At 40.0% G+C, this 24,489-nt stretch overlaps 2 protein-coding genes across 4 annotated transcripts in view; both read left to right on the top strand.

Annotated features, from left to right (window-relative positions):
- Positions 1-9,779, top strand: part of rrn3 (RRN3 homolog, RNA polymerase I transcription factor) — a 38,222-nt gene extending 28,443 nt beyond the window's left edge. For both annotated transcript variants that reach the window (XM_043712123.2, XM_043712124.2), the window contains exons 13-18: positions 268-398; positions 1,413-1,597; positions 3,890-3,998; positions 4,733-4,885; positions 5,445-5,532; positions 9,116-9,779. In XM_043712123.2, coding sequence (XP_043568058.1) covers positions 268-398; positions 1,413-1,597; positions 3,890-3,998; positions 4,733-4,885; positions 5,445-5,532; positions 9,116-9,271 — 822 coding nt within the window. In that variant the 3' untranslated portion in view covers positions 9,272-9,779. The remainder of the gene's footprint in view (positions 1-267; positions 399-1,412; positions 1,598-3,889; positions 3,999-4,732; positions 4,886-5,444; positions 5,533-9,115) is intronic.
- A 5,484-nt stretch (positions 9,780-15,263) lies between these two features.
- ntan1 (N-terminal asparagine amidase) overlaps positions 15,264-24,489 on the top strand; it is a 27,373-nt gene continuing 18,147 nt past the window's right edge. Inside the window, exons 1-4 of one of the 2 annotated variants that reach the window (XM_043712127.2) lie at positions 15,264-15,382; positions 19,602-19,704; positions 21,397-21,462; positions 23,956-24,064. In XM_043712127.2, coding sequence (XP_043568062.1) covers positions 15,302-15,382; positions 19,602-19,704; positions 21,397-21,462; positions 23,956-24,064 — 359 coding nt within the window. In that variant the 5' untranslated portion in view covers positions 15,264-15,301. The remainder of the gene's footprint in view (positions 15,383-19,601; positions 19,705-21,396; positions 21,463-23,955; positions 24,065-24,489) is intronic. The other variant, XM_087997613.1, reaches the window with a different exon arrangement.

Genomic DNA, 24,489 nt, shown 5'->3' with positions numbered 1-24,489 from the left:
GTTTCTCCCCCAGAAGAAAATTAATCCCTTACAGCAAAGCTTCCAAGCAGAAATGTTTCCCTAATGGGTTCTGTGAAAGTTCAGGATATCAGTCTATCTTTGGAAATGTAATTCATCAACTTTCAAATGCACTCTGCAGATCAATGCGTGTCCTTATTGCAGTAGGTCTACAAATACCAGTTTTAAAAAGAGCAAATGTAGAATGAATGAAATTGGAACATGGGCCTGAGGAGTAAAATGCTTAATTTTCTGACTGTTATTTTTAAGGGATTGGCAGAAGCTTTCCTTGAACACCTTTGGAAGATGATGCAGAATCCAAATAATCCTGCAGTAATAAGACAAGCAGCTGCAGGCTACATTGGAAGTTTTCTGGCAAGAGCAACATATATTCCTGTGGTGTAAGTGACTGTTGCTTGATATTATAACTTGACAAATTTTAAATAGTGCACGTTATTTCTAGTTTTTAAAATGATAAGTTCTATAATGAGTGACTGCAAAGTTTTTTTCATATTTATGACGGCTGTAACATTAGATTTAGATTACTTTAGATTTAGATTACTTACAGTGTGGAAACAGGCCCTTTGGCCCACCAAGTCCACACCGACCCTCCGAAGAGCACCCAGACCCATTCCCCTACATTTACTCTTTCACCTAACACTATGGGCAATTTAGCATGGCCAATTCACCTAACCTGCACATTTTTGGAATGTGGGAGGAAACCCACGCAGGCACAGGGACAATGTGCAAACTCCACATAGACAGTTGCCTGAGGCAGGAATTGAACCCGGGTCTCTGGCACTGTGAGGCAGTAATGCTATCCACTGTGCCATCGTGCTGCCCACTTACATGGTCTTTCATACATGATTACTACATGGAATCTACTGCATGTAGTGCTATGTACTTATAATTGATGTGGATTCCAGACACCTGGGTAATATATGTTGCAAGATGACTTATTGCTTTAAAGATGCACAATATATCACTGTATTTTCAGTCACCGGGTCGAAAACTTGGACAGCTACTGTTGGATGTACTTATACCTCAAGGACTGCAACAGTTCAAGAAGACAGCTCACCACCACCTTCTCGAGGGCAATTAGAGAGGGCAATAAGTGTTGACCATTTATTATTCATCATGTAGATAACTTGTATTCATCTAATATTTCACTTTCTTTAGGTTTCTTTTGCAATGTGTCTTGATTCTGTTGCTTTCTAACCCAGATGCCATTCTGCAGCAATGCCCAATCATGCAAATGTCATCGAACAATTGGAGATGATGGACAAGTGTTAGAGAATAAGCAAAATTAATATTAATATTGCACTAAGAAGTGAAAATTGCTTTTATGTTTTAAGTAAATCAGAAACTGTTCTGATAATAAACTAATTAACAACGATTTCAATTCCCTTGATTAGCACTGTGAAAACGTGTTTGGATCTGCTGGTCCCCTGGATACACAACTACATTGACAGCCAAGATGCTGGAATGAAAGCTTACTGTGATGTAGCTCTGCATGGGTCATTCTACTCTGCCTGCCAAGCTGTACTTTACATCTTCATATTTCGTTATAAACAAATACTGGATGGAAATCTGAAAAAAGGTGATTAATGAAATCTTGGATTAAATTTGGTACCTTTTTAAAGTGGAAACTAATGTGAAATTTTGAAATAAGATTTTCAAAGCTGTACAAAATGAAAATGAAGGATTTACCTTTATTATAATGGAGTGGGGAGGTGGTTTTAGTATAGCCAGGCTACACACATGGTGATGATGTGCAGATTTGTATGCGCAGTTTCCTAGATGGCAAGTTAATCTTGGTCACGTTGCAGTGTGAATTTATGAAGAGTTCTCCTCTTCACATCACAGTTCATAACTTACTGTAAACTTAGACATATGCCAGTCTGAATCATAACTTATCACCTCGTAAAAGAGCAGCAAATGTATGGTAAAATTGAAGCAGACCTATTGAGCTCATCATACCTGGGAGTTGCTGTCATTGAGGTAACATTGCACTCAAGGTGACGAATTTTTGGAATTCTCTGTCATAGAATTCCTACAGTGCAGATAGAGGCGATGACTGTTAAGTTCAGTCACTAAGCAACAATCATGTGGCACAAGGATCAGTGCTCTTTGTCATTTATATAAACGATTTGGATGTAAACATAGAAGATATGGTTAGTAAGTTTATAGATGACACCAAAATTGGAGGGGTAGTGGACAGCAAAGAAGGTTACTTCGGAGTACAAAGGAATCTTGATCAGATGGGCCAATGGCCCACGAGTGGCAGATGGAATTTACTTTAAATAAATGTGAGGTGGTGCATTTTGCAAAGGGAAATCAGGGCAAAACTTAATGGTCAGGTCCTGAGAAGTATTGCTGAACAAAGAGACCTTGGAATGCTGATTCATAGTTTCTTGAAAGTGGAGTCGCAGGTAGATAGGATAGTGAAGAAGGTGTTTGGTATGCTTTCATTTATTGATCAGTGCATTGAGTACAGGAGTTGGGAGGCTGTACAGAACATTGTTGAGGCCATTTTTGGAAAACTGTATACAATTCAGGTCTTCCTGCTAAAGGAAGACTTTTGTGAAATTTGAAAGGATTCAGAAAAGATTTACAAGGTTGTTGCCAGGGTTGGAGGGTTTGGGGTATAGGGAGAGGCTAAATAGGCTGGGGCTATTTTCCCTGGAATATCAGAGGCTGAGGAGTGACCTTATAGAGGTCTATGAAATCATGAGGTGCCTGGATAGGGTAAATAGATTAGGTATTTTCCCTGGGGTGGGGGTGTCAAAAATTAGAGGGCATTGGTTTAAGGTGAGGGGGAAAGGTTTAAAAGAGACCTAAGGGGCAACTTTTTCAAGCAGAAGGTGATGGGTGTATGGAATGAACTGCCTGGGGAAATGGTGAAGGCTAGTACAATTACAGCATTTAAAAGATACCTGGATGGGTGTATGGATAGGAAGGGTTTAGATTGATATGTTGGCAAATGAAACTAGATTTATCTAGGATATCTGGTTGGCATGGTTGAGTTGAACCGAAGGTGCTGTTTCCACGTTGTAACCTGTGTGACTCTAAGTTCAGGACAGAGATTGATAGATTTCTAGATACTAATGATATGAAGGAGTATGGGGATTGTGTGGAAATATGGCATTGAGATCAATGGTCAGCACTGATCTAGATGATGGAGCAGGCCCAAGAGGTTGAATGCCTTACTTGCTTCTGAGTTTGTGTGATTATAGGAAAGATGTAATCAAGCTGTAGAGGGTTCAGAAAAGACTTCCCAGGATATCGCCAGGAATGGAAGTTTTGAGTTATAGGGTGAGGCTGGATAGGCTGGGAGTCTTTACACTGGAACAGAGGAGGTTGAGGGGTGACCTTAGAGATTTTTAAAATCATGAAGGGATAGGTAAGGTGAATGGCAGGTGTCTTTTCCCTGTGGTAGGAATTTCAATACTAGGGGCCATATTTCTAAGGTGAGAGGAGAAATATTTAAAAAGGACACGAGGAGCAGTTTTTTTTACAGAGGGTGGTTTGTGTCTAGAATGAACTTCCAGAGGGAGTGATGAACAGTTACAATGTTATTTAGATAAGTACATGAATAAGAAACATTTGGAGGGTTATGGGCCAAGCATAGGCAGAAGTGGTACTAGTTTAGTTTGGGATTATGGTTGGCAGGAATTGGTTGGACTGAAGGATCTGTTTCTGTGCTGTGTGACTGTATAATAACTTTAAATTTGACAAGTATAATACTTAGGGATTTCCCTTTTACTTTAGTTTCCATTGAAGGCTTTTTAAATTGGTATAGTATATTTTCAGTATTGTACAGTGAATGTTAAAAGAGTTTTCAAACAAAAAAGCAGGAACTTATTGTTATATCATTTGTCTTGGTGTACAGGTTTAACATATTTACAGAATCTAAATTTTGAACGTATAGTGATGTGCCAGCTGAATCCTCTAAAGGTCTGTTTACCTTCTGTTGTCAACTTATTTGCAGCTATTACTAGGTGAGTACTATTAGAAGTTGATAATCCAATAATCTTGAGCATAAACACACTGACTTTGACATTGCATATTATATTTGATTGATTTGAATTATGAAATGTACTGAAGTATTCATGCTACATTCCAGAAGAGTTCTGAAAGTTGTGACAGAAGCATTGAAGACATCTGTATATAAAACTCCAAACCATTTTCTAGATAAATGTAGATCTTTAAAATGTATAACAGCAAAATTATAATTACCTTTAAAATGTTTATATGATGTTCAGTATGCATTTAATGAAGAGGAGAACACATCTAGAAATGGTTTGGTTTAAAGTGTTATGTAAAAGATGCATTGCTGAAAATTTGTTTTTTCTGTTGTAAAATCTAAAGCTTTACTGTTCAATGAAGAAAATTTGAGGAATTTGATGAGTGCAGAATGAATGCTTTAATAACTAAATATCTCAAGGCAACAGTTTGATTTTTACAATCTGACAAATACCAAACAACAACGAAAATGTTTGTAAAGGCAGATAAACAAAGTTAAAGAAACTTGGAGCAGGATTACGCTATTTAGACCGTGGAGTCTTCTCTGCCATTCAGTAGGATTGTGGCTGATCCTCTATCTCAGTGCCATATTTCTGCTTTGTCTCTGACCCTTTGATGTCTTTAATATCTAAAATATGATCAATGTCATTGTTGAAAAGCTTATGATCTCTGTCTGGTAATAAACTTGAAATTTTTTTCTATTTTGCAGGAAATATCAATTAGCTTTTTGCTACACAGTTATTGAACAAAACAACCGTCAACTTATACCTGTTGTTAAAAGCAGCACTGGAGGCCACTTGATCCAGATTTGCACAAATCCTCTTGATAGCTTCTTTCCCTTTGATCCTTATATCCTTAAAAGGTTTGTGTACAGCAATGTTTGACATTAAACCTTTAAGGGAAATGAGGCATTTCTTTCCTCAACAGTGCGAGGTGGTGTATACTATGAAAGGAAAGGATTGAAACTAATATATTTGATATTTTCAAAAGGAAAAAAGGCAAATGCATGAGAGAAAAGGGAACGAAAAGGTTTACTGAAAGGCCAATATATGATAAATTAGTAGGAGACTTATGTGGAGAATAAATGCCAGCACAGACAGGTTGGGCAAATGCTTTGATTCTGTGTCCTGAAATTATGTATAAAGAACAATTAGTAGGCTCAGTTGTGATAGTTTTCATTTTGAATTTAATTCATAATGCTGTTGTCTATATACTATGCTCTCAGTTAAATTTTCTAAGAGCAACAGTTCCTTTATTAGTAGAGTAGCTATTCTCAGCACTGTTTTGTAATGTACTAAACAACATTTTACAATGTAAGGACTTCTGAAATGGAAACACTGTTAGCCTTTCAAGTTATGCTATTAACTAGTACATATAGATCATAACATATATAGGTTAAATGTAATATATTTTAATGACAGGTCTAAGAAAATATTCGATGGTATTTACCGAGTTTGGGAAGATTTGAGCCTTCAAGATATTCAGGTTCCACAGAAAATAACAAAACTGGTAGGCACTGTATAATATCTTTACAGGGATTTTAATCATAATTTAGTAAATATTAGAAAAACGTAATGGATGTCATTTTCATTTTTGTACAACTGAATTGTTCATGTGGAGAATGATTTTTATAATGTCTTTGTACATAAATTTCTGTTGTTTATTTGGGGGGGATTTCACGAATAACATTTATTCATGCAGGTGGAGGAATACTAGTTATACTATGCATTACTTGTCAGCAAGTAAACAGCTAACAGTCAAAATTAATTTCTATTCATGGATGTAATCATTATTTGTATACAAAGTACAACAAACAGAGTAAACCATCAAAATTAAAAAGAAACCTTCAGCTCTATGGTGTTACATATTGCAAGAATTGGATGATAATTTATTACAGAAAAATATTCAGTTGTAATATAATTGATAACATCCTCAATGATCATATCATGTTTATATTGAATTAATAATATAGTTAATAAGTTTTCTGCTCAGATTTTCATTCCATATACAGTTTTAACTTGTCTAAAACCACTAATAATTTTTTGATCAACTAGTTACTGTACATTTGTTAAAATACTGAATATTTCAAAGGGTAAACAGAAGATTGTCCCGCTCCTCGGGTGCTGCCTGAACTGCTGTGCTCTTCCAGCACCACTGATCCAGAATCTGGTTTCCAGCATCTGCAGTCATTGTTTTTACCTAGACGATTGTACCGTCACAACATTTAAAAATCATCTGGATGGATTTAGAGGGATATGGGCCAAATGTCGCAAACGGGACTAGATTTATTTAGGATGTCTGGTCAACATGGACGAATTGGACCGAAGGGTCTGTTTCCATGCTGTATATCTCTATGACTCTATGTGATGTGGGTGTAACTGGGAAAGCTAGCGCTACTTGTCCATCCCTAATTAACCTTGAATAAATGTTAAACTAGGCCATATCAAAGGGCAATAAGAGACACCATATTGCTATGAATGTGGAGTCACATGGTGGCCAGATAAGAATGGCAGATTTCATTTCCGAAAGACTGCAGATGAACAAGCTGGATATTTATGGCAATCGTCATGGAGACTAGCTTTTTCAATTCCATATTTAGTTATTAATTGAATTTAAATTCCACCAGCTGTCATTATGGGATTTATATTTGTGTCCCCAGAGCAGTCTGGTAACATTGCCACTATGTCACATCTCCCCCAAGTGTTTTGTGAATTACAACTGGAATAAAGTTCAACCGGACTGGGAAACAGAGAGGAACTTCCCATAATAAGAACCATGATAAAAACAAGGTGGCCACGGTGACTCACTGGTTAGCACTGCTACTTCACAGAGCCGTGGATGTGGGTTTGATTTCACCCTCGGATGACTATCTGTGTGGAGTTTGGACAGGAGTAGGGTAGGGAGGTGGGTCTGGGTGGGATGCTGTTCGGAGGATCGGTGTGGACACAGTGGGCTGAATGGTAAGCTTCCATGAACAATAAATAGTTGGAAAAACTCAGCAGGTCAGACAGCATCTGTGGAAATAAAGCGTTAATGTTTCACGTCAAAACCTTACGTCAGAACTGAAGAGAAATAGGATATGTTTTTTGAGCTGGTGGAAATTAAGAAAGAACAAAAATGAAGGTCTGTGAGAGGCCACAGGAAGAGTTTGCACATGCCACTAACTGGAAAAGATCTGTAGAGTAAACCTCTTCAGAGGTTGCTCCTTTACAGCCTGGCTCCCACCAGTTGTCACACTGCCCAGGAAGGGGTCCTTCCTGAAACCAGGAGGCTATGCTTGGGGGCCAGGACCGCCGCTGAGATTGTTTCTTACCTCACTCTCTGCATCTACAGAGGTCCTGAATGCCCTCAATTACATGGTAAACAATGCATGAAGCCGAAGCACCCAGAGGAAACCCAGGCAGACACGGGGAGAATGTGCAAACTCCACACAGACAGTCGCCCGAGGCTAGAATCGAACACAGGTCCTGGCACTGTGAAGCATCAACAAATAGCTGATTGCTCTGTGAAGTGGCAACCAGTTGATTATGAAAATGGCCTCTGCCTGCCAATAGTTACATGATTGGCTCCTAGGTAGTTGAATAGCTTGTGGTGTGAATTATATGGCCAGAACCCTTCAGACCTCCCCAAAAAGGGAGGTGGTGTATCTTCCCTCTCTCTGCAGTCAAAAATATCTAATTCTTGAAGAAAGCCAATTTATTTTTCCTCACCAGTTGCTGAAAGCTGTGGCTTTTAACTGGTATCTAAAAGAGTTTACGATTTGTGAACTAGTCACTCTGTGCCTTCTGCAAGAGTGAATAGTACCTGGAAAAGAATGGATGATGAACGGTAAGTTGTGACAAAACAAAGGGATCATCTCAACCAGGGCCCACTTAACTGTCTTCCCACTTTTTCTCTTCAACTATTAAATCATTGTTTTCTCTCTGTGTACAGAGGAACCTTGATTAACCGGCATTCGATTAACCGAATTTCGGACTATCCAAACAAGATTGCAAGGTCCCTACGCTTGATTAACTATGTTATCTGGCATTCGATTAACTGAATGAAATACTCCTCACCCCTGTCCTTCGGATAAACGATCTTCTGTATGTGCATAGCGGGAATCTTATAAGGAGATTAGAATTTTAACTAGTAGAGATATACAATGACAACTGGTAATTGTTTATCTGTAACTAAAATGTATAACTTATTTATTTGAAATAAATAAGTGATTGTTGTTAAGTACAGAAGCTGAGTCCATACTTTCTGGTAAATTGGGTCGAAAAACACTGGTAAATTGGAGAGTTCCCTGAACTTTGATAAAATCTTCAATTTTTGTGATGATTCCAGGAATGGTGAGGCATAATTTCCCGCACTCTACCCCCGTGAGGCATAATAGTCAGTATATTGTTGTGAATTCTATGTAAAACCTCTGCAATAATCCTTGCTAAGGACCAGAAATTCTTTAAGTATGTTACTATTACGAACATAAGAACAAAAGACAGGAGTAGGCCACTCGACCCTCAAGTCTGCAACACCATTCAATAAAATTTTGGCTGATCTGATTACTCCATATTCCCTCCTACTCTTGATAATCTTTTACCTCCTTGTTTATCAAGAATGTATCTATCTCAGCCTTAAACATGCTTCTACCACCTATTGAGGAAGAACTCCAAAGACTCATGGCTCTCCATGAGAAAAACTTGCTCCTAATTTTAAATATGAAATTTCTTACTTTTAGACTTTAATTCCTTATTCTAAATTCTATCAAAGGAAGAAACATCCAGTGTTGAGTCTCAACAGGCCTAACTTTATGAAGGCACTATTATTGCTGAGGACATCTTTCATTGCTCCTAAAATTGTCTTAAGCTAGCAACCTGCTCATCTAGTAAACAGCTGCAACATGAGATTGTAGTAAAATAAGCTAGTTTGTTTTTGAGGTGAACTGCTTTATTATTCCAAAACTCTCCTCACCTGATGACTGGCTAGGTGGTAAATATTTGGTTTGAACTTGGTTGTTTAGTTACTTAGCCACTGCTGTAACTGCCAAGAGGCTAAGCATTGGTTTAGCTTTAAAATTCTTAATGATGTTACTTTACTGTCAATTTTTTAGGAAACAGCTGAAGATGAGGAGGATGATGATTTCTTAAAAGGCGAATCATTGCCAAATGAGACTATTGGGATTACGCCGAATTCTTTTGAGTCCCACATGCACAGCCCGAGCAGTGTTGGATCTCCACTTGCTGTGTTTCCACTGCATCATTTTTGAACTTAATTGTAAATTTGATAAAGATGTAAAATTTTAGATGCGATTGCAATCAGAGTTGCTTTTGATTCATAAGCATAAGCAACATATTATGTTCAGATGGAGATGAAATGCGACATCAGCGATTAATCAGGAGTGTTGTATGTTGACATTTGCTTTTGTCTGGACCACTATTTTTCCTTAACTTGTTGAGTTCCTTTGTCTTATTGATTCAGTTGTGTAAATATTTTTGTATATTTGTGCATACAGTAATTTGTAAATCTTCAACAGTTACTATACTGTTAAATAATTGCTGTCAGTTTTGAAATATCTTTGCATTAGTCCCATATTTGTTTGGTTCCTCTTGCTAGATGAAATTTATTTTCTTCTGGAAAAAAAACCTAATTACCCGTTCATGATAAAACATACAAAACGTGGTAATGATGTACAGATCATGATGCTGAAATTGTAATTCCAAGTATCTTTATAGTATCTGAATTAAAATAATGTTTCAAATTCTTTTCAACACTTACTTTTGGAAGAAAGATATATATATTTTTGAATTTGTTGCAGGCAACTAATTCAATTTGCTCTCATTTTTTATCTGAGATTGTCTCACTTGCTGACATTAATTACTTCCAACAAAACATTATTAATGTATGGTGAGCAATTTGGTATTTAGTGATATAGTAAGATCTAGATCACATTTTAGGTTAGAGCATCCTAAAGAAATATTGAGTTTGCAGCATTGGAAGGTTGCATAGTAACTTGCGTGTCTTTTTTTTAATGTGAACTTTCTCCTTTTTGTTGTTAGCAAAAGAAATACATCATGACGTTATGTTTTGTTACTTGAGATATAACTCAGTTCTTAATGGGCTGTTAAGTTCATAATTGCTCGTGGACAACCTTTCTGACCTGGAGAAAGTGTTCTTATATTTTCAGAATGGACAATTATCCATTCTGATGAATTACATTTATTTTAATACTTAAAACAAAAACCTTAACTTTATGTGCATGTCTGTTTTTTTCCCATGCTAATTTTCAAGCGTTGTGCCATGAATTGTAGTTACAGTGTACAGTAGTGAGGTCAGGAATAGGTTTACAAGGTTGCGATTGGGCACCGGCATTCAGGATGTTGGTTTGAGATGTGTGTACTTCAATGCCAGGAGCATCCGGCATAAGGTGGGTGAACTTGCAGCATAGGTTGGTACCTGGGATTTCAATGTTGTGGCCATTTCAGAGACATGGCTACAGGAGGGACAAGAGTGGTTGTTACAGATTCCAGGATTTCGTTGTTTCAGTGAGAACAGAGAAGATGGGTAAAGGGAAGGAGTGGCATTATTAACCAAGGATAATATTACAGCAGTTGGGATAACATTTGAGGATTCATCCACTGAGGTAGTTTGGGCTGAGGTTAGAAACAGGAAAGGAGAGGTCACCTGTTAGGAGTTTTCTATAGGCCTCCGAATTGTTCCAGAGATGTAGAGGAAAGGATAACAAAGATAATTCTCGATAGGAGTTGAGAGTAACAGAGTAGTTGTTATGGGGGACTTTAACTTCTCCAACATTGACTGGGAATAGTTTAGATGGGTCAGTTTTTGTTCAATGTGTGCAGGGGTTTTTCTGACACAGTATGTAGATAGGCCAACAAGGGACAATGCCATGTTGGATTTGGTACTGGGGAATGAACCTGGCCAGGTGATAGATTTGGAGGTAGGTGAGCAATTTGGCGATAGTGATCACATTTCGGTTATGTTTACAATAGCAATGGGCAGGGATAGGTATTCACCACAGGGAATGAGGTATAACGTGGAAAGGCAATTATGATGCGATTAGGCAATATTTAGGATGGGGAAGGAAACTGAAGGGGATGGACACTTGAAATCTGGAACTTATTCAAGGAACAGCTACTGCGGGTCCTCGATAAGTATTTACCTATCAGGCAAGGAGGTAGTTGTCTGCGTGGGTTTTCTCCGGGTGCCCTGGTTTTCTCCCACAGTCCAAAGATGTGAGGTCAGGTCAGGTGAATTGGCCATGCTAAATTGCCCATAGTGTTAGGTGCGTTAGTCGGAGGGAAATGGGTCACTCTTCGGAGGGTCGTGTGGACTGGTTGGGCCGAAGGGCCTGTTTCCACACTGTAGGTAATCTAACCTAGTAACTATTACTGAATAACTTATCTGCTGCCAAAGAACTATTTGTGATGTCACTTTTTTTCTATTATAAATCTATTTATTGATGACCTTCCATGAAAATTTTTATTTAAATTAGATTACTTACAGTGTGGAAACAGGCCCTTCGGCTCAACACATCCACACCGACCCGCTGAAGCGCAACCCACCCAGACTGATCCCCCTACATTTACCCCTTCACCTAACACTACGGGCAATTTAGCATAGCCAATTCACCTAACCTGCACGTTTTTGGACTGTGGGAGGAAACCAGAGCAAACCCACACAGACACGGGGAGAATGTGCAAACTCCACACAGAGAGTCGCCAGAGGCGGGAATTGAACCCAGGTCTCTGGTGCTGTGAGGCTGTGCCACCGTGCCGCCCACCATGACTATTATGCTTGTTTGAAGATGTTTGAAACCCTTCACCAATTTTCTTTGACATTTCCTTTGAATTAATGATGATTTCCATACTGGTGTTATGGGTCCTGAGGAGCAGGTGGGACTTAAACCAACTGTGACCTAGAGGAATGGACACTATTACCACCACTGCATCACAAATGCCCCTTGCAACTATTCTGATTAGTGTTTAATAGTGTTCAACATGCACATAAAGATTTGTAGCTCAGGTGCCATTTGCCATAGTGTGAGTATGTTTGCTGAGCTGGGAAGTTGATTTGCAGATATCTCATCGCCTGTCTAGGTGACATCTTGAGTGCTATATGGCCTCCTGTGAAATGCTGCTCTACTGTATCTTCTGGACTTTATTTGGTTCTGTTCCTGCTGCTTCTGGTTGCCAGTTCTGGTTGTTCATTGTAGTTGTCAGTATATTGGGCCTAGGTCAATATGTTTATTGATGGGAGTCTGTGAGTGAGTGCAATGCTTCTAGAAATTCTCTTGCTGTCTTTTGTTTAGCTTGTCCTATTATCATTGTGTTGTTCGATCAAATTTGTGGTCCTTGTGATCTGTGTGTATGGCTACTAGGGACAGCTGGTCATGGCATTTAGTACCTAGTTGGTGTTTAGGGATGTGGATTGCCAGTTGTCTGCCAGTTTGTCCTAATAGTGTCTTGTGCAGTCTTTGCATGGGGTCTTGTAAATTATGTTTGTCTTGCACATGATGGGTATTGGGTCTTTTGTCCTGGTGAGTTGTCTGAGCGTGGCTGTCGGCTGTCATGAACCTGAGTGGTTGGAGATGTCTGGCTGTCAGTTCCGAGACATTTTTTATATAAGGAAGTGTGGCTAGTGTGTTAGGTCATGGCATGTCCTCATTGCATTGATTGTTTGCCAGATATTTGTGGATGAAGTTGCGGGGATATCTATTCTTGGCGAAGACTTTGTAGAGGTGTTCATCTCTTTGCAAGTCCTAATTAGGACCCTGTTCAAAAGGGCTTCAACATAATGCAGCACTCCCTACCTGCTACAGTAGGAGGTAGGTAGACTAACTTTCCAACAATATAATGTGAGAACATCACCCAAGCCTGCCTTGCCCTTCACTCAGATCATGGCCGATCTGCTCTTGATCCTCAATCCTCTTTAATGCCCAATTCTTCACAGTACTCTGACTGGTCAGAATCCATCTACCTTCTCTAATCGTAGAGATCTACAGCACAGAAAAATGCCTTTCAGCCTATTGCATCTGCGCCAGTCAAAAACAACCAACTAAGTATTCTAATCCCATTTTCCAGCACTTGACCCATAGCCTTGTATGCCTTGGCATTGGAAGTGGCTAAGTTCATATTTGTTATGAAGGTTTCTGCCTCTAGCACCCTGACAAGCCGACAGTTCGAGATTCCCACCACTCTCTGGATGAAAAAAAATAACCTCATATCTCCTTTAAGCCTTCTGCACCTTATTTTAAATCTGAACCCCCAGCTATTGATCCATCCAGCAAGAAGAAAAATCTTCCTGTTTACCATATCAATACATCTCTCAATTTTATAAGTTTCAATCATATCCTCTCTCCTCTGCTCTAAGGAAAACAAATTCTGGATTAGTGGTGCTGGAAGAGCACAGCAGTTCAGGCAGCATCCGAGGAGCAGTAAAATCGGTGTTTCGGGCAAAAGCCCTTCATCAGGAATACAGGCAGAGAGCCTGAAGGGTGGAGAGATAAGTGAGAGGAGGGTGGGGGTTGGGAGAAAGTAGCAGAGAGTACAATAGGTGAGTGGGGGAGGGAATGAAGGTGATAGGTCGGCGGGGGGAGGGTGGAGTGGATAAGTGGAAAAGAAGATAGGCAGGTAGGACAAGTCATGGGGACAGTGAGCTGGAAGTTTGGAACTGGGGTGAGGTGGGGTAAGGGGAAATGAGGAAACTGTTGAAGTCCACATTGATGCACTGGGGTTGAAGTGTTCTCAGGGGCGGACGATGAGGCGTTCTTCCTCCAGGCATCTGGTGGTGAGGGAGCAGCAGTGAAGGGGGCCCAGGACTTCCATGTCCTTGGCAGAGTGGGAGGGGGAGTTGAAATGTTGGGCCACAGGGTGGTGTGGTTGATTGGTGTGGGTGTCCAGGAGATGTTCCCTAAAGCGCTGTGCTAGGAGGTGCCCAGTCTCCCCAATGTAGAGGAGACCACAGCGGGAGCAACAGATACAATAAATGATATTGGTGGATGTGCAGGTAAAACTTTGATGGATGTGGAAGGCTCCTTTAGGGCCTTGGATGGAGGTGAGGGAGGAGGTGTGGGCGCAGGTTTTGCAATTCCTGCAGTGGCAGGGAAAGGTGCCAGGATGGGAGGGTGTGGACCTGACCAGGTAGTCATGGAGGGAACGGTCTTTGCGGAAGGCGGAAAGGGGTGGGGAGGGAAATATATCCTTGGTGGTGGGGTCTGTTTGGCGGTGGCGGAAATGTCGGCGGATGATTTGGTTTATGCGAAGGTTGGTAGGGTGGAAGGTGAGCACCAGGGGTGTTCTGTCCTTGTTACGGTTGGACGGGTGGGGGTCTGAGGGCAGAGGTGCAGCACGTAGACGAGATGCGTTGGAGGGCATCTTTAACCATGTGGGAGGGGAAATTGCAGTCTCTAAAGAAGGAGGCCATCAAGTGTATTCTGTGTGAACTGGTCCTCCTGGGTGCAGATACGGCGGAGGCAGAGGAATTGGGAATACAGGATGGCATTTTTGCAGGAGGTAGGGTGGGAAGAAGTGTAATCCAGGTAGCTGTGGGAGTCGGTGGGTTTGTAAAAAATGGCGTTGTCAAATCGGTCGTCATTAATGGAGATGGAGAGGGACAGGAGGGACAGGGAGGTAAACAATCCCAGTCTGTCCAATCTCTTCTTAAATGAAACCATCTAGCCCAGACATCATCTTGGTAAATCTCCTCTGCATCTTCTCCAGTGCTACTACATCTGTCCTATAACGTGGATCCCAGATCTGTTTTGTAATGTTAACTTACAATTCCAAGGCTGTGTGTTAGAATAATTCCGCACAAGCTGCAATTGAGGCTGGGTTAGAGTGGTGCAGGGAAACCGACGTTTTGGGCAAAAGCCCTTCAATCAGATATCATTCCTGATGAAGGGCTTTTGCTCCAAACGTCGATTTTCCTGCTCCTCGGATGCTGTCTGACATGCTGTGCTTTTCTAATCTAGACTCTGATTTCCAGCATTTGCAGTCCTCACTTGTACCCAATCACCTGATGAAGGAGCGTCGCTCCGAAAGCTAGTGTGCTTCCAATTAAACCTGTTGGACTATAACCTGGTGTTGTGTGATTTTTAACTTGTGCCCATGCATTGAGGCTGTGTAGCTGGATGCCTGAGCCGCGGTAGCTTGTGGGAGTTGTAGTTCGGGCTCTGGCACCTCGCCGGAAGTGGTTGGACCTGACCAATCCGGCGCCTACAAGTCCCAGAGAGCAGCGCGCCGAGTGTGACGTGAGCAAGTGGCTGAGGTCGGCGGTGGCAATGCCGCTTCTCGTCAGTAACCGCCCAATCGACCTGCCGTCGTCAACCGGCGATTTCATCGAGCGTTACTCGCAGTTAAAGGTGAGGGGAGGTTTACTAATCGAGCACTCGGCGTTTATTTGCCAAATTTAAAACCAGTTGGAGCTAGTGACTGAGCGGAGGGAGCGGGGCGGACAGAGACTTCCTCACACAGGGTTACCAAGGACATCAGGACACACTTGTCCCTTTCAAACTGCGGATTTTGAATAAAACCTGACTGCCTCCATGTCCATGGCATTAATTTTTCAAATTTCTGTTGACAGGACACTTAATGAGGTGGAGTGGTAGGATTAAGCCAGGAGCCAGGTAAAGTTGCCATGCTACGTAGCCTTACCAAAGCACAAGGGCTGCTCTCCATTAGAAAGTCAGACAACACCATGGTATAGCCCAATAGGTTTATTTGAAACTTCAAGCTTGCTGTTTGCGGTGTACATTAAAGATTTCGACATGAATGTAGGTCTTTGAACAGAAGTTTGCTGGTGACATGAAAGTCTGTGATGTGGTAAATAGCAAGGTGGTAAGCCTTAAACAAAAGGAATGTGATTGGGAAAATGTGAGGTTATGCACTTTGACAGGAGCTGCATGTTGTTTAAATTGAGAAAGTAGCACAGCACAGAGATTTGGGGATCCTCGTGCATAACTCACAAAAAGCTAGCATTCAGGTTCAGTAGGTAAAAGTGAAGGCAAATGCAGTGTGTTGGCATTTTCTTTTCAAAGGAAAGGGAGTATTAAAATAGGGATGTCCTGCTAAAACCATACAAGGCACTAGCTAGACCACAGTTGGTCCTCTTTATCCAGGGAAAGACATACTGACATTGGAGGCTAAACAGAAAAGATCCTGAACGTGAAAGGTTTTCCTAAGAGGAGAGCTTACGTTGGTTAGGCCTGTACTGATTGGAGTTTAGAAGAATGAACAGAAACTTTATGGAAATATACATGATTCTTGTTTGGGATGTCGTGTGCTGGAGGTTGACAGTGCTGACAGAGTAGATGTAAAGAGGTTGGTCCTCATGTGGGAGAGTCTAGGACCAAAGGGCATAATCTCATAGTAAGGGGTAGACAGAGATGAAGTAGAATTTCTTCAGAAGGTCGTAAATCTGTGGAATTCATTACTGCAGTGACTGTAAAGGCTGTGTCATTAATTAATTACATCTTTAATTGCATCCTCATATGGGAATGAAGGGTTATAGGGATAAAGCAGAAAAGTGAAATTAAGGTTTCCATGTCAACCATAGTCTCATTACATGGTACAGTTGACTCAATGGACTGAATGGTCTCCTCCTCTTCCTGTGTCTTATGGTTCTCTAGCACTATACTGACTTTCACTTCCATTTAAGAAAAGATACCATTTCAGTAAATACATTTCTTCTGCAGCCTCTTTAAGGGTTTTGATGCCCTTCCTGAAGTTTGTAAATTGATGACAATACTTTAATTGGGTTCTAAGTTATTTTTTAGTTTAGTCAACATTTCTTGTTTTTTGCACTCTAAACATCTAACTGTAAAACAAAGCCTTCTGTATGCCTTTCAAACAGATCTCTGCATTTGTCATCTTCAAAGGTTTGTGTATATAACTTCAGCAAACAGAACATGGCCTCTAGTGTGCCAGATTCAGTGGTCTGAGGAAGAGTGCTTGTTGACAAATACCTCACATTGACCTTTTATTGACACAAGCTGGAGGTTTATAATGTTGCCTGCCTTCTTGAATGGGTTGGAGAAATGGACATTAGATAGCAAACATCTCAAACCCTTGGAGAGAGATCACCTGCAAGCTTGTACCACCAGTTGGCTCTTGGGATGTTGAACTGAGAGAAGAGGTTCTGGTTCTAGTTAATAGGCCACATTGTCCACACGGCTGACAAAACAAGTGGTATAATCTGAGCTATATCATGGCAAGCAGTTATTAGACATCCTCCGAAGTCTCCTTGAATAAATCCACCTAAAGGGAATTTTGCTCAGTGTCACCCAAACTGAAGGACAATTTGCAAAGTTACTAGCTATTTTGAGTGTCTCTGATAGATCAGGTGGAGGCCAAGCCTAAACAGGGGAAGGATTGTGTCAAAACCTGAGCATTTCACCCACTAGCCTCTTCAAATGTTACCTGCCCCACTAATAGCACACTGTTGAACGGGATTGCCTGGTTACCTCAGGGATCCACAATTCTGAAGTGGAAGAAAGTTATTGTCTGTCACAAGAGATTATGCAAGAAGAAGAGAGAGTTCAAGAACCTCATAGAAATAATTTAAATTTATAGAAAGGCAATTTAAATAACCATCATAAACGATCATGAAACAAATTATATATGTAATCAATTTGGGCTTATTCCTGGAAGATTTATCATTTAGTTTTGGATCAACGTAACAAATAAACCCAATATGTGATCGTTAGTTTCATTGCAGTTTGACTGCTGCATTTGCTTTCATGATATTACTTTTCAAAAAGCACCCGTTATCAACAAAAGATCTTCCTCGGAACATCTGACCTTGCAATGAACACCTTTTGAATGAAAGAAGATGCAGACTTTGTCCGCAGTTGCTCCATCCCACCAGCTGCTCCCACACCTCCAATACCAAAGTGTTTTTCCTCCTCTGAGTTGCTCTCAATATTGCCTTGATGATCTTTTATTCTCAGACCTTCCACTTCAGTCCTGCAGAATCAGCAGCTTTAGGGGCATCAAACCTGAGTTGAACAGGTCACCGATTGAGGAAATTAATTGTGAATAAATGTACTGTAGGGATTTTCTCTTTGGACTACAAATGTGAAAGGCCAAACAAAACACTTATGTTATTACTGCTGTTTTAGTATTTAGAAAACAGATGGAATCAACTTTATGCTGGGAAGTGCAATTTAAAAACACAGGAGTTCTTGCTTTTGTTTTAACCAGTGTTGCTCTTCTGCTCTAAATCATTGTGAGTCTGTATTTTTAATATTATTGAAACTGGGACAATAGGTCACAGTAGCAGATCCTGCTCCATAAGCCTTACCTAATCTTTCCCGAGAGTTAGCACTGGAATGTCGTCCTCAATCATATTTGTAAAGAGGCTATTTTAACTGATGTAAATATGACTCTTCCTAAGTTTTGCAAAATTGAGCTTCAGTAATAAGCTGACTAATTAAGGGCACAGCATATATTCACCAGAATGCTGCCTTGTGTGAGAACATAAAGTCAAGAAGGAAGCTTTCGAAAAATTTGTCTTTTGTGTTGGAAGTATGTAACATTTTGAAAAGATGGGATATGAATGGACGGGAGTAGACTGCTTCCAGTTATTGGTTGTAGAACATGGAGATTAAAATAAATTTGGAACAACAGTCGGGCGACACATCTTTAGTAACAAAATATAAACAATGTTGGAGAAACTCTGAAAGTCTGACAGCATCTATAGAGAGAGGAACAGAGTTAATGTTTTGAGTCCAATGTGACTTCAGAACTATGTGAAATTCACTTGCAAGAACAGTCTTTGAATCAGAACCTGTCAGCCCCTCCGAGCCACTTAACGTCCTTCTTGAAAATATCTCGTGGTTCCCCCACTGTTGCTTGGTCAAAATCCTGGAATTCCCTCCCTAAGGGCATTGTGAGTCCACATAGTGTAGTATAAGTGCCTGATAAAAATCTTAAAATCACGCAACACCAGGTTATAGTCCAACAGGTTTAATTGGGAGCACACTAGCTTTCAGAGCGACGCTCCTTCAGGTGATTGTCTGATGAAGGAGCGTCGCTCCGAAAGCTAGTGTGCTTCCAATTAAACCTGTTGGACTATAACCTGGTGTTGTGTGATTTTTAACTTTGTACACCCCAGTCCAACACTGGCATCTCCAAATCATGACTGATAAAAATCAGTAGAATTGCATAACTGAGATTGTTGATATGATGTCATCTCAGGCTAAACTGTCATGTGGAATAACTAGTTCAGTTACCAGTATCAAATATAGCAATCATTCCTAGTGCTAGTGTATCACTGACCAAGCACAAAATTTAAGCTCTGCTCAGCAGCATCATTAGTAGAAGGACTGTGGAAATTAAAAAAATTAAAAGAAATCAAATTCTGCCTTTTTATCACCCAAAAGGTACTTTTTATTTATCTGTTAATACGGTTAATGTTTAGATAAGTCTTTGCCAGAGAACAAAACAAATTTGAAGACAGTCAAAGATATAATTGCTAATTATTCTAACAAGCACCTTTCAAATTTTGTTATTTTTTTGATTGTTTTTCATGTGAGGTCAACATTTTACTACTGTAAGTTCAAGTTCTGCCTGTTTTTGTAGGAAACTGCAAAATCTCTCCAATCTAAACCAGTGCGCAAGATAGATCGTAAAGGGCTTTTGTATATTCATCAAAGAGAATTCGCAGCAACAACTCCTCAGGATGGTAGGTATTGCTGTATTTTACATATTGAAGATGAAGTTACAAAAATGAGGAAAGGGAATTTTGCCAGTGATTTGTCCATTAGCCATACCACGTGGAGATGATCCAGTTGCCCTTTGAAGTTAATGGGGTCAATTTAGTGTACTGGGTTTATTTTGTACATTCGTGGGTTGTAGCAGTTGCTGTCTCGGACTGTACTTGTGGTCTGTCCCCAGTTGTACTTGGCAGTCAATCAACAAACATTTGAAATAGTTATTCCATGAATTAAGTTTAGGTGGAGACTTATTTGCCTTGTAGTTGTGTGCATTACTGTTTTATATGGTCTCCATCCATCTTTTAATTTCCTGGCAATTTTAAACACGATAAAATATTGTCTTGCTCACTTTCATCAAAACAAGAATGGGTGCAACTTCTTGGAAAAAAGAAAGGAAGAACCTCATTTATGTGCCTCCTTTCACAACCTCAAACATTCTCAAAATGCTTTGTATACAACAAAGTATTGATGTAGTATAAAAACCGTCACTAACCACAGACTGGCCATATCCTACATAACAATTGTACTTCAAAGTAAATTGATAGGTTGCAAAGTGCTGTGCAGTGTCCTGAGGGCATATGGTGCTGTATAAATGCCATGGATCCTGACCAAGTGCAGTTAAAATCTTGAGGGATTTGGCTTGATGGATAAGTGGGCAAAAGTGAGGACTGCAGATGCTGGAAACCAGAGATTTTAGTTAGAGTGGTGTTGGAAAAGCGCAGCAGGTCAGGCAGCATCCAAGGAGCAGGAAAATCGATGTTTTGGGCAAAAGCCCTTCGTCAGGAATGGTGACAGGGAGCCTCCAGGATGGAGAGATTAGTGGGGGATGGATAAGTGGAAGAGAGCAGAGAGCTGAATGGTTGATCTCCACCTTCCTGACAAAAATCTCCAAGAATTATTTGCATCCAAGTAAATAAGATATAAAAAGGGCATAGGGGAAGGTTTAAATGATACATTTAATACTGAAAAAAAAGTCAAATTACTTTTTTTCTAAGCAATGTCAATAGAAGTGGGTTGCATTGGTAGAGGAGAGTGAGGCTGGATACCACTTGATGTGATCCTGCCCAGCTCTAATAATGGATGGTTAATCCACTTCAGTGGCCAGATATTCTTAAGTGTTCATCTCTTGGACTTGAGGGACTGAAAATAGAGGCTGTACCAGGAGGATGAAAGAAATTAATGATTGGTAGCTTGCATCCTTATCCCTGGAACAATTTTATGGACTTTTGCCAAGTAGGAATACATTTGCTTATGATCCAAAGTCAACTATAAAAAGATAAACAAGCTCACCAAGTTGTGAACGTTTTAAATGGCAAGACAAGCTCAGTTACTTACAAGTGTACAGTAACATTGTATAATATGCTAAGCAGGTCAAGCCAAGAACTTAAATTAGGCATGGACAGTTAGCTTAAAACCTGAGAAATGTTCTTGGGCATGAATGGGTGTATATTTTATTTATACAATGCTGTGACTAATTTGGTATCACTCTTGTGTGATTCTTTATTGTCAGGATACAGCATGGGTGATTTACTTCAAATTCAAAGAAAGTAAAACTTCCATTGAGCTCTTGGAGCAGAGATGAGATCACACAGGTAATGAAAGTATATTTTATTGTAAAATGCAAAGATGTTGACCATTTTTTTGCATTCCTTTAACCACAGGTTCTGTGTCTATACTTGGTACAGAAGATGCAACCACTTGCCACATGGTAGTTCTGCGACACTCAGGTAATGAGAAATGCTCGGGTGCTCGTTGTTGTGGTTCTGTTTGCCGAGCTAGGATGTCACCTAGACGGGACGAAACGTCTGCAACACAAATTCCCAGCTTGGCGAACAGAACCACAACAGAGATTTCAAAAATGTGCTGGCATCAAATACATAATCACATCCATGATAAATACATGAAATCTCCTTAATTTGTATTTTCTGCTCTTTCTCTTCCTGAGAATTGTGGTACAATTTGTGTAGGTGCCAACTACACTCTCAAAAATGCCATGAGGCAAAGTAAAAGCATGAATCTAAAGAGTGGATTTACATAGGATGTATGCGTGGTGCAGGCCAGTCAGCCCAACTTATTCATACTTATGATCCTCATGAACTTCCTCCGGTCTTAGAACATCTAACCTGAAAAGCACAAATTTCCATTCTTTTCAACTTCGTGCCAGGGTTGGAGGATTTGAGCTACGAGGGGAGGCTGAATAGGCTGTGACTGTTTTCCCTTGGGTGTCAAAAGCTGAGGGGGACCTTATAGAGGTTTATAAAATCATGATTGGCATGGATAAGGTAAATAGACAAGGTCTTTTCCTGGGGTGGGGGAGTCCAGAACGAGAGACCATAGGTTTAGGATGAGAGGGTAAAAAATTAAAAGGGACCTAAGGGGCAACCTTTTCACACAGAGGGTGGTGTGTGTATATAATGAACTGCAAGCAGAAGTGGTGGAGACTGATACAATTACTGTATTTAAAAGGCATTTGGATGCAGATATGAATAGGAAGGGTTTAGAGGAATATGGGCCAAGTGCTGGAAAATGGGGCTAGATTATGTTAGGATATCTGGGGCTAGATTATGTTAAGATTATGGACGAGTTGAACTGAAGGGTCGGTTTCCATGCTGTACCTCTCAATGACTGTGTTTACCTAGATTCCTCTTAAATGTATTAGTGCTGCTCATCTTAAACGCTCCTTGTAACGAGTTCTCCAGTCTCATCACTCTGGGTAAAGAGCAACCTGAACATGTTTTTTAGACATTGGAGGTATCTTGTATGACTTTGCTGTCCTTGCTGAATATTCACAGTTATATACAGAGGCATGCATGCACTCACAGCGAATGTAATGGAAGATGTATGAGTTGTATGGATTCATGTCATTTTTGGAGTTTAGTCTTTAAACTACTGGCAAATGGTCCATTATATGTGAAGGTGTTTTGAAAATCAACTATGTCCGTCTTAATGCAATCATGATTTTAAACTGATAAGTGCCCCATAGAGTGTTAATAGAAGTTTGTTTATATTGGGGTCTTTACAATTGGAGAGATAAAACATTGAAGGACATCAGCTTATTATTGGGTTTATAATAATCAATGATTGAATTTAGTTGAGAAAACCTCAGAGATTGGAGAGCAGTTGGACAGTTTGAAGGAGACCTGATTGAAGTCTCTCAGGACAAAAAGGTAAAAAAAATGTATAAGATTGAGGGACAGGAAGAGGATGGATAGGAAACAGCTGAGTAACAAGGGAGCATAATTTTAAAGTGAAAGGCAGGAGGTTCAGAGGGGACTTGAAGAACTTGTTTTCATCCAGAGGGTGCTGGGTGTCTAGAATGCACTATCTGGGAGGGTGGTTGAAGGGGAAATCTCACCAACTTTTAAAAAGTACTTGGATGAGCACTTGAAATGTTGTAATATTCGAGACTATGAGCCGAGTGTGGGAATGTGGAACTGGTATAGACTTAATGGGCTGATGGGCCTCTTATGTGCCATATGCTGCTATGAGATCGTTCAGAGCAGTTAAAGAAAAGAGAGGGGAAAGATTTAAAAGGGACCTAAAGGGCAACTTTCTCACACATAGGGTGGTGCATATATGGAATGAGCTGCCGGAAGAAATGGTACAATTACAACATGTAAAAGGTATCTGGACGGGTATATGAGTAGGAAGGATTTAGAAGGATATGGGTTAAATGCTGGCAAATGGGATTAGATTTATCTAGATAACTGGTCAGCATGGACGAGTTGGACTGAGGGGTCTGTTTCCGTGCTGTGCAGCTCTATAACTAAAATTTCCCTGATTTGTGAGTTGCTGATTGGTATTGGTAATGGTAAGCAGATGGGAGTTTGTTTTGCCATATGTTTTGAAATATTTGTATATTATATTTGTAAAGCTTTTTTTGGTTTATTTCATTGTTTGTTTTGTGTCATAAACTTCCATTAATTTGTTAAAACCAAATCTGCTACTTTATTTGCATATCTCTTCAGTCAAAACCCACCATTCTAAAAGAAGGCAAGATATGACCTATCAAGCTAGGGGTCATTCTGGTGTATGATTTGTCCAGTAGAAACATAAGTTGGGGTTATAACTTTGTAAACACTGGATGGCTCTCAGCTCTGATGTCCATAGCTGAATTTTCCTCTTCTACCACCCTTCCAGTCAATTGCACACTTCCTTCATGTAGTTACAACTATACATTCTGTTCTTTATTTATGTTCATTATTTGGATTCATTTTTAGGGAGTGGGGCTACAAGTTTGGGACATTGTGATGGAGCAGATACAGAAGTGACAGTGTCTTTAATGTTAAATGCGGTGAAGTCCTTGTCAGTAGGATGTGATTCTGGAAGGTAAGTTCTCAGTGCACTGCACTTTAACCTGCTAATAAGGGCAGATCTTCACTTCCTGAATCATTTCACCTAATAGCTACGTTTCAATCAGTGAATAATGGATATCTGTCAACATGTCAGCTTTTATATTTGAGAACCATGCTGACTTAGTTGCTATAGTTTCCAGTCTATCTGCTCCTGTAATAAAGTTTCAGAAAAAGAATAGTATTTTTGGAAAGATGCAAAATTCCAGGTTGGGTTGAGAATGAAAAAATTGGATATCCAACTAATCCAAAGTGAAATGTTTAATAGGACTGTCTTCCCCCTTAGAATTGCTTAAAGTGGATTTGCAAGATAATTTTAACTGTTGAGGCTGTGATGAAAGTCGGAAACATTGATTTTAGTTAATATCATCTTGATTAATATAGAACATAGGCCTGTACTAC

This window comes from Chiloscyllium plagiosum, unplaced genomic scaffold, assembly GCF_037043375.1.
Source record: "Chiloscyllium plagiosum isolate Xiang-an unplaced genomic scaffold, Cpla_swu_hap1 HiC_scaffold_20, whole genome shotgun sequence".
Taxonomy (NCBI): Eukaryota; Metazoa; Chordata; class Chondrichthyes; order Orectolobiformes; family Hemiscylliidae; genus Chiloscyllium; species Chiloscyllium plagiosum.
Note: the sequence above shows the minus strand (reverse complement) of the source record. Positions and strands in the feature narration are given on the sequence as shown.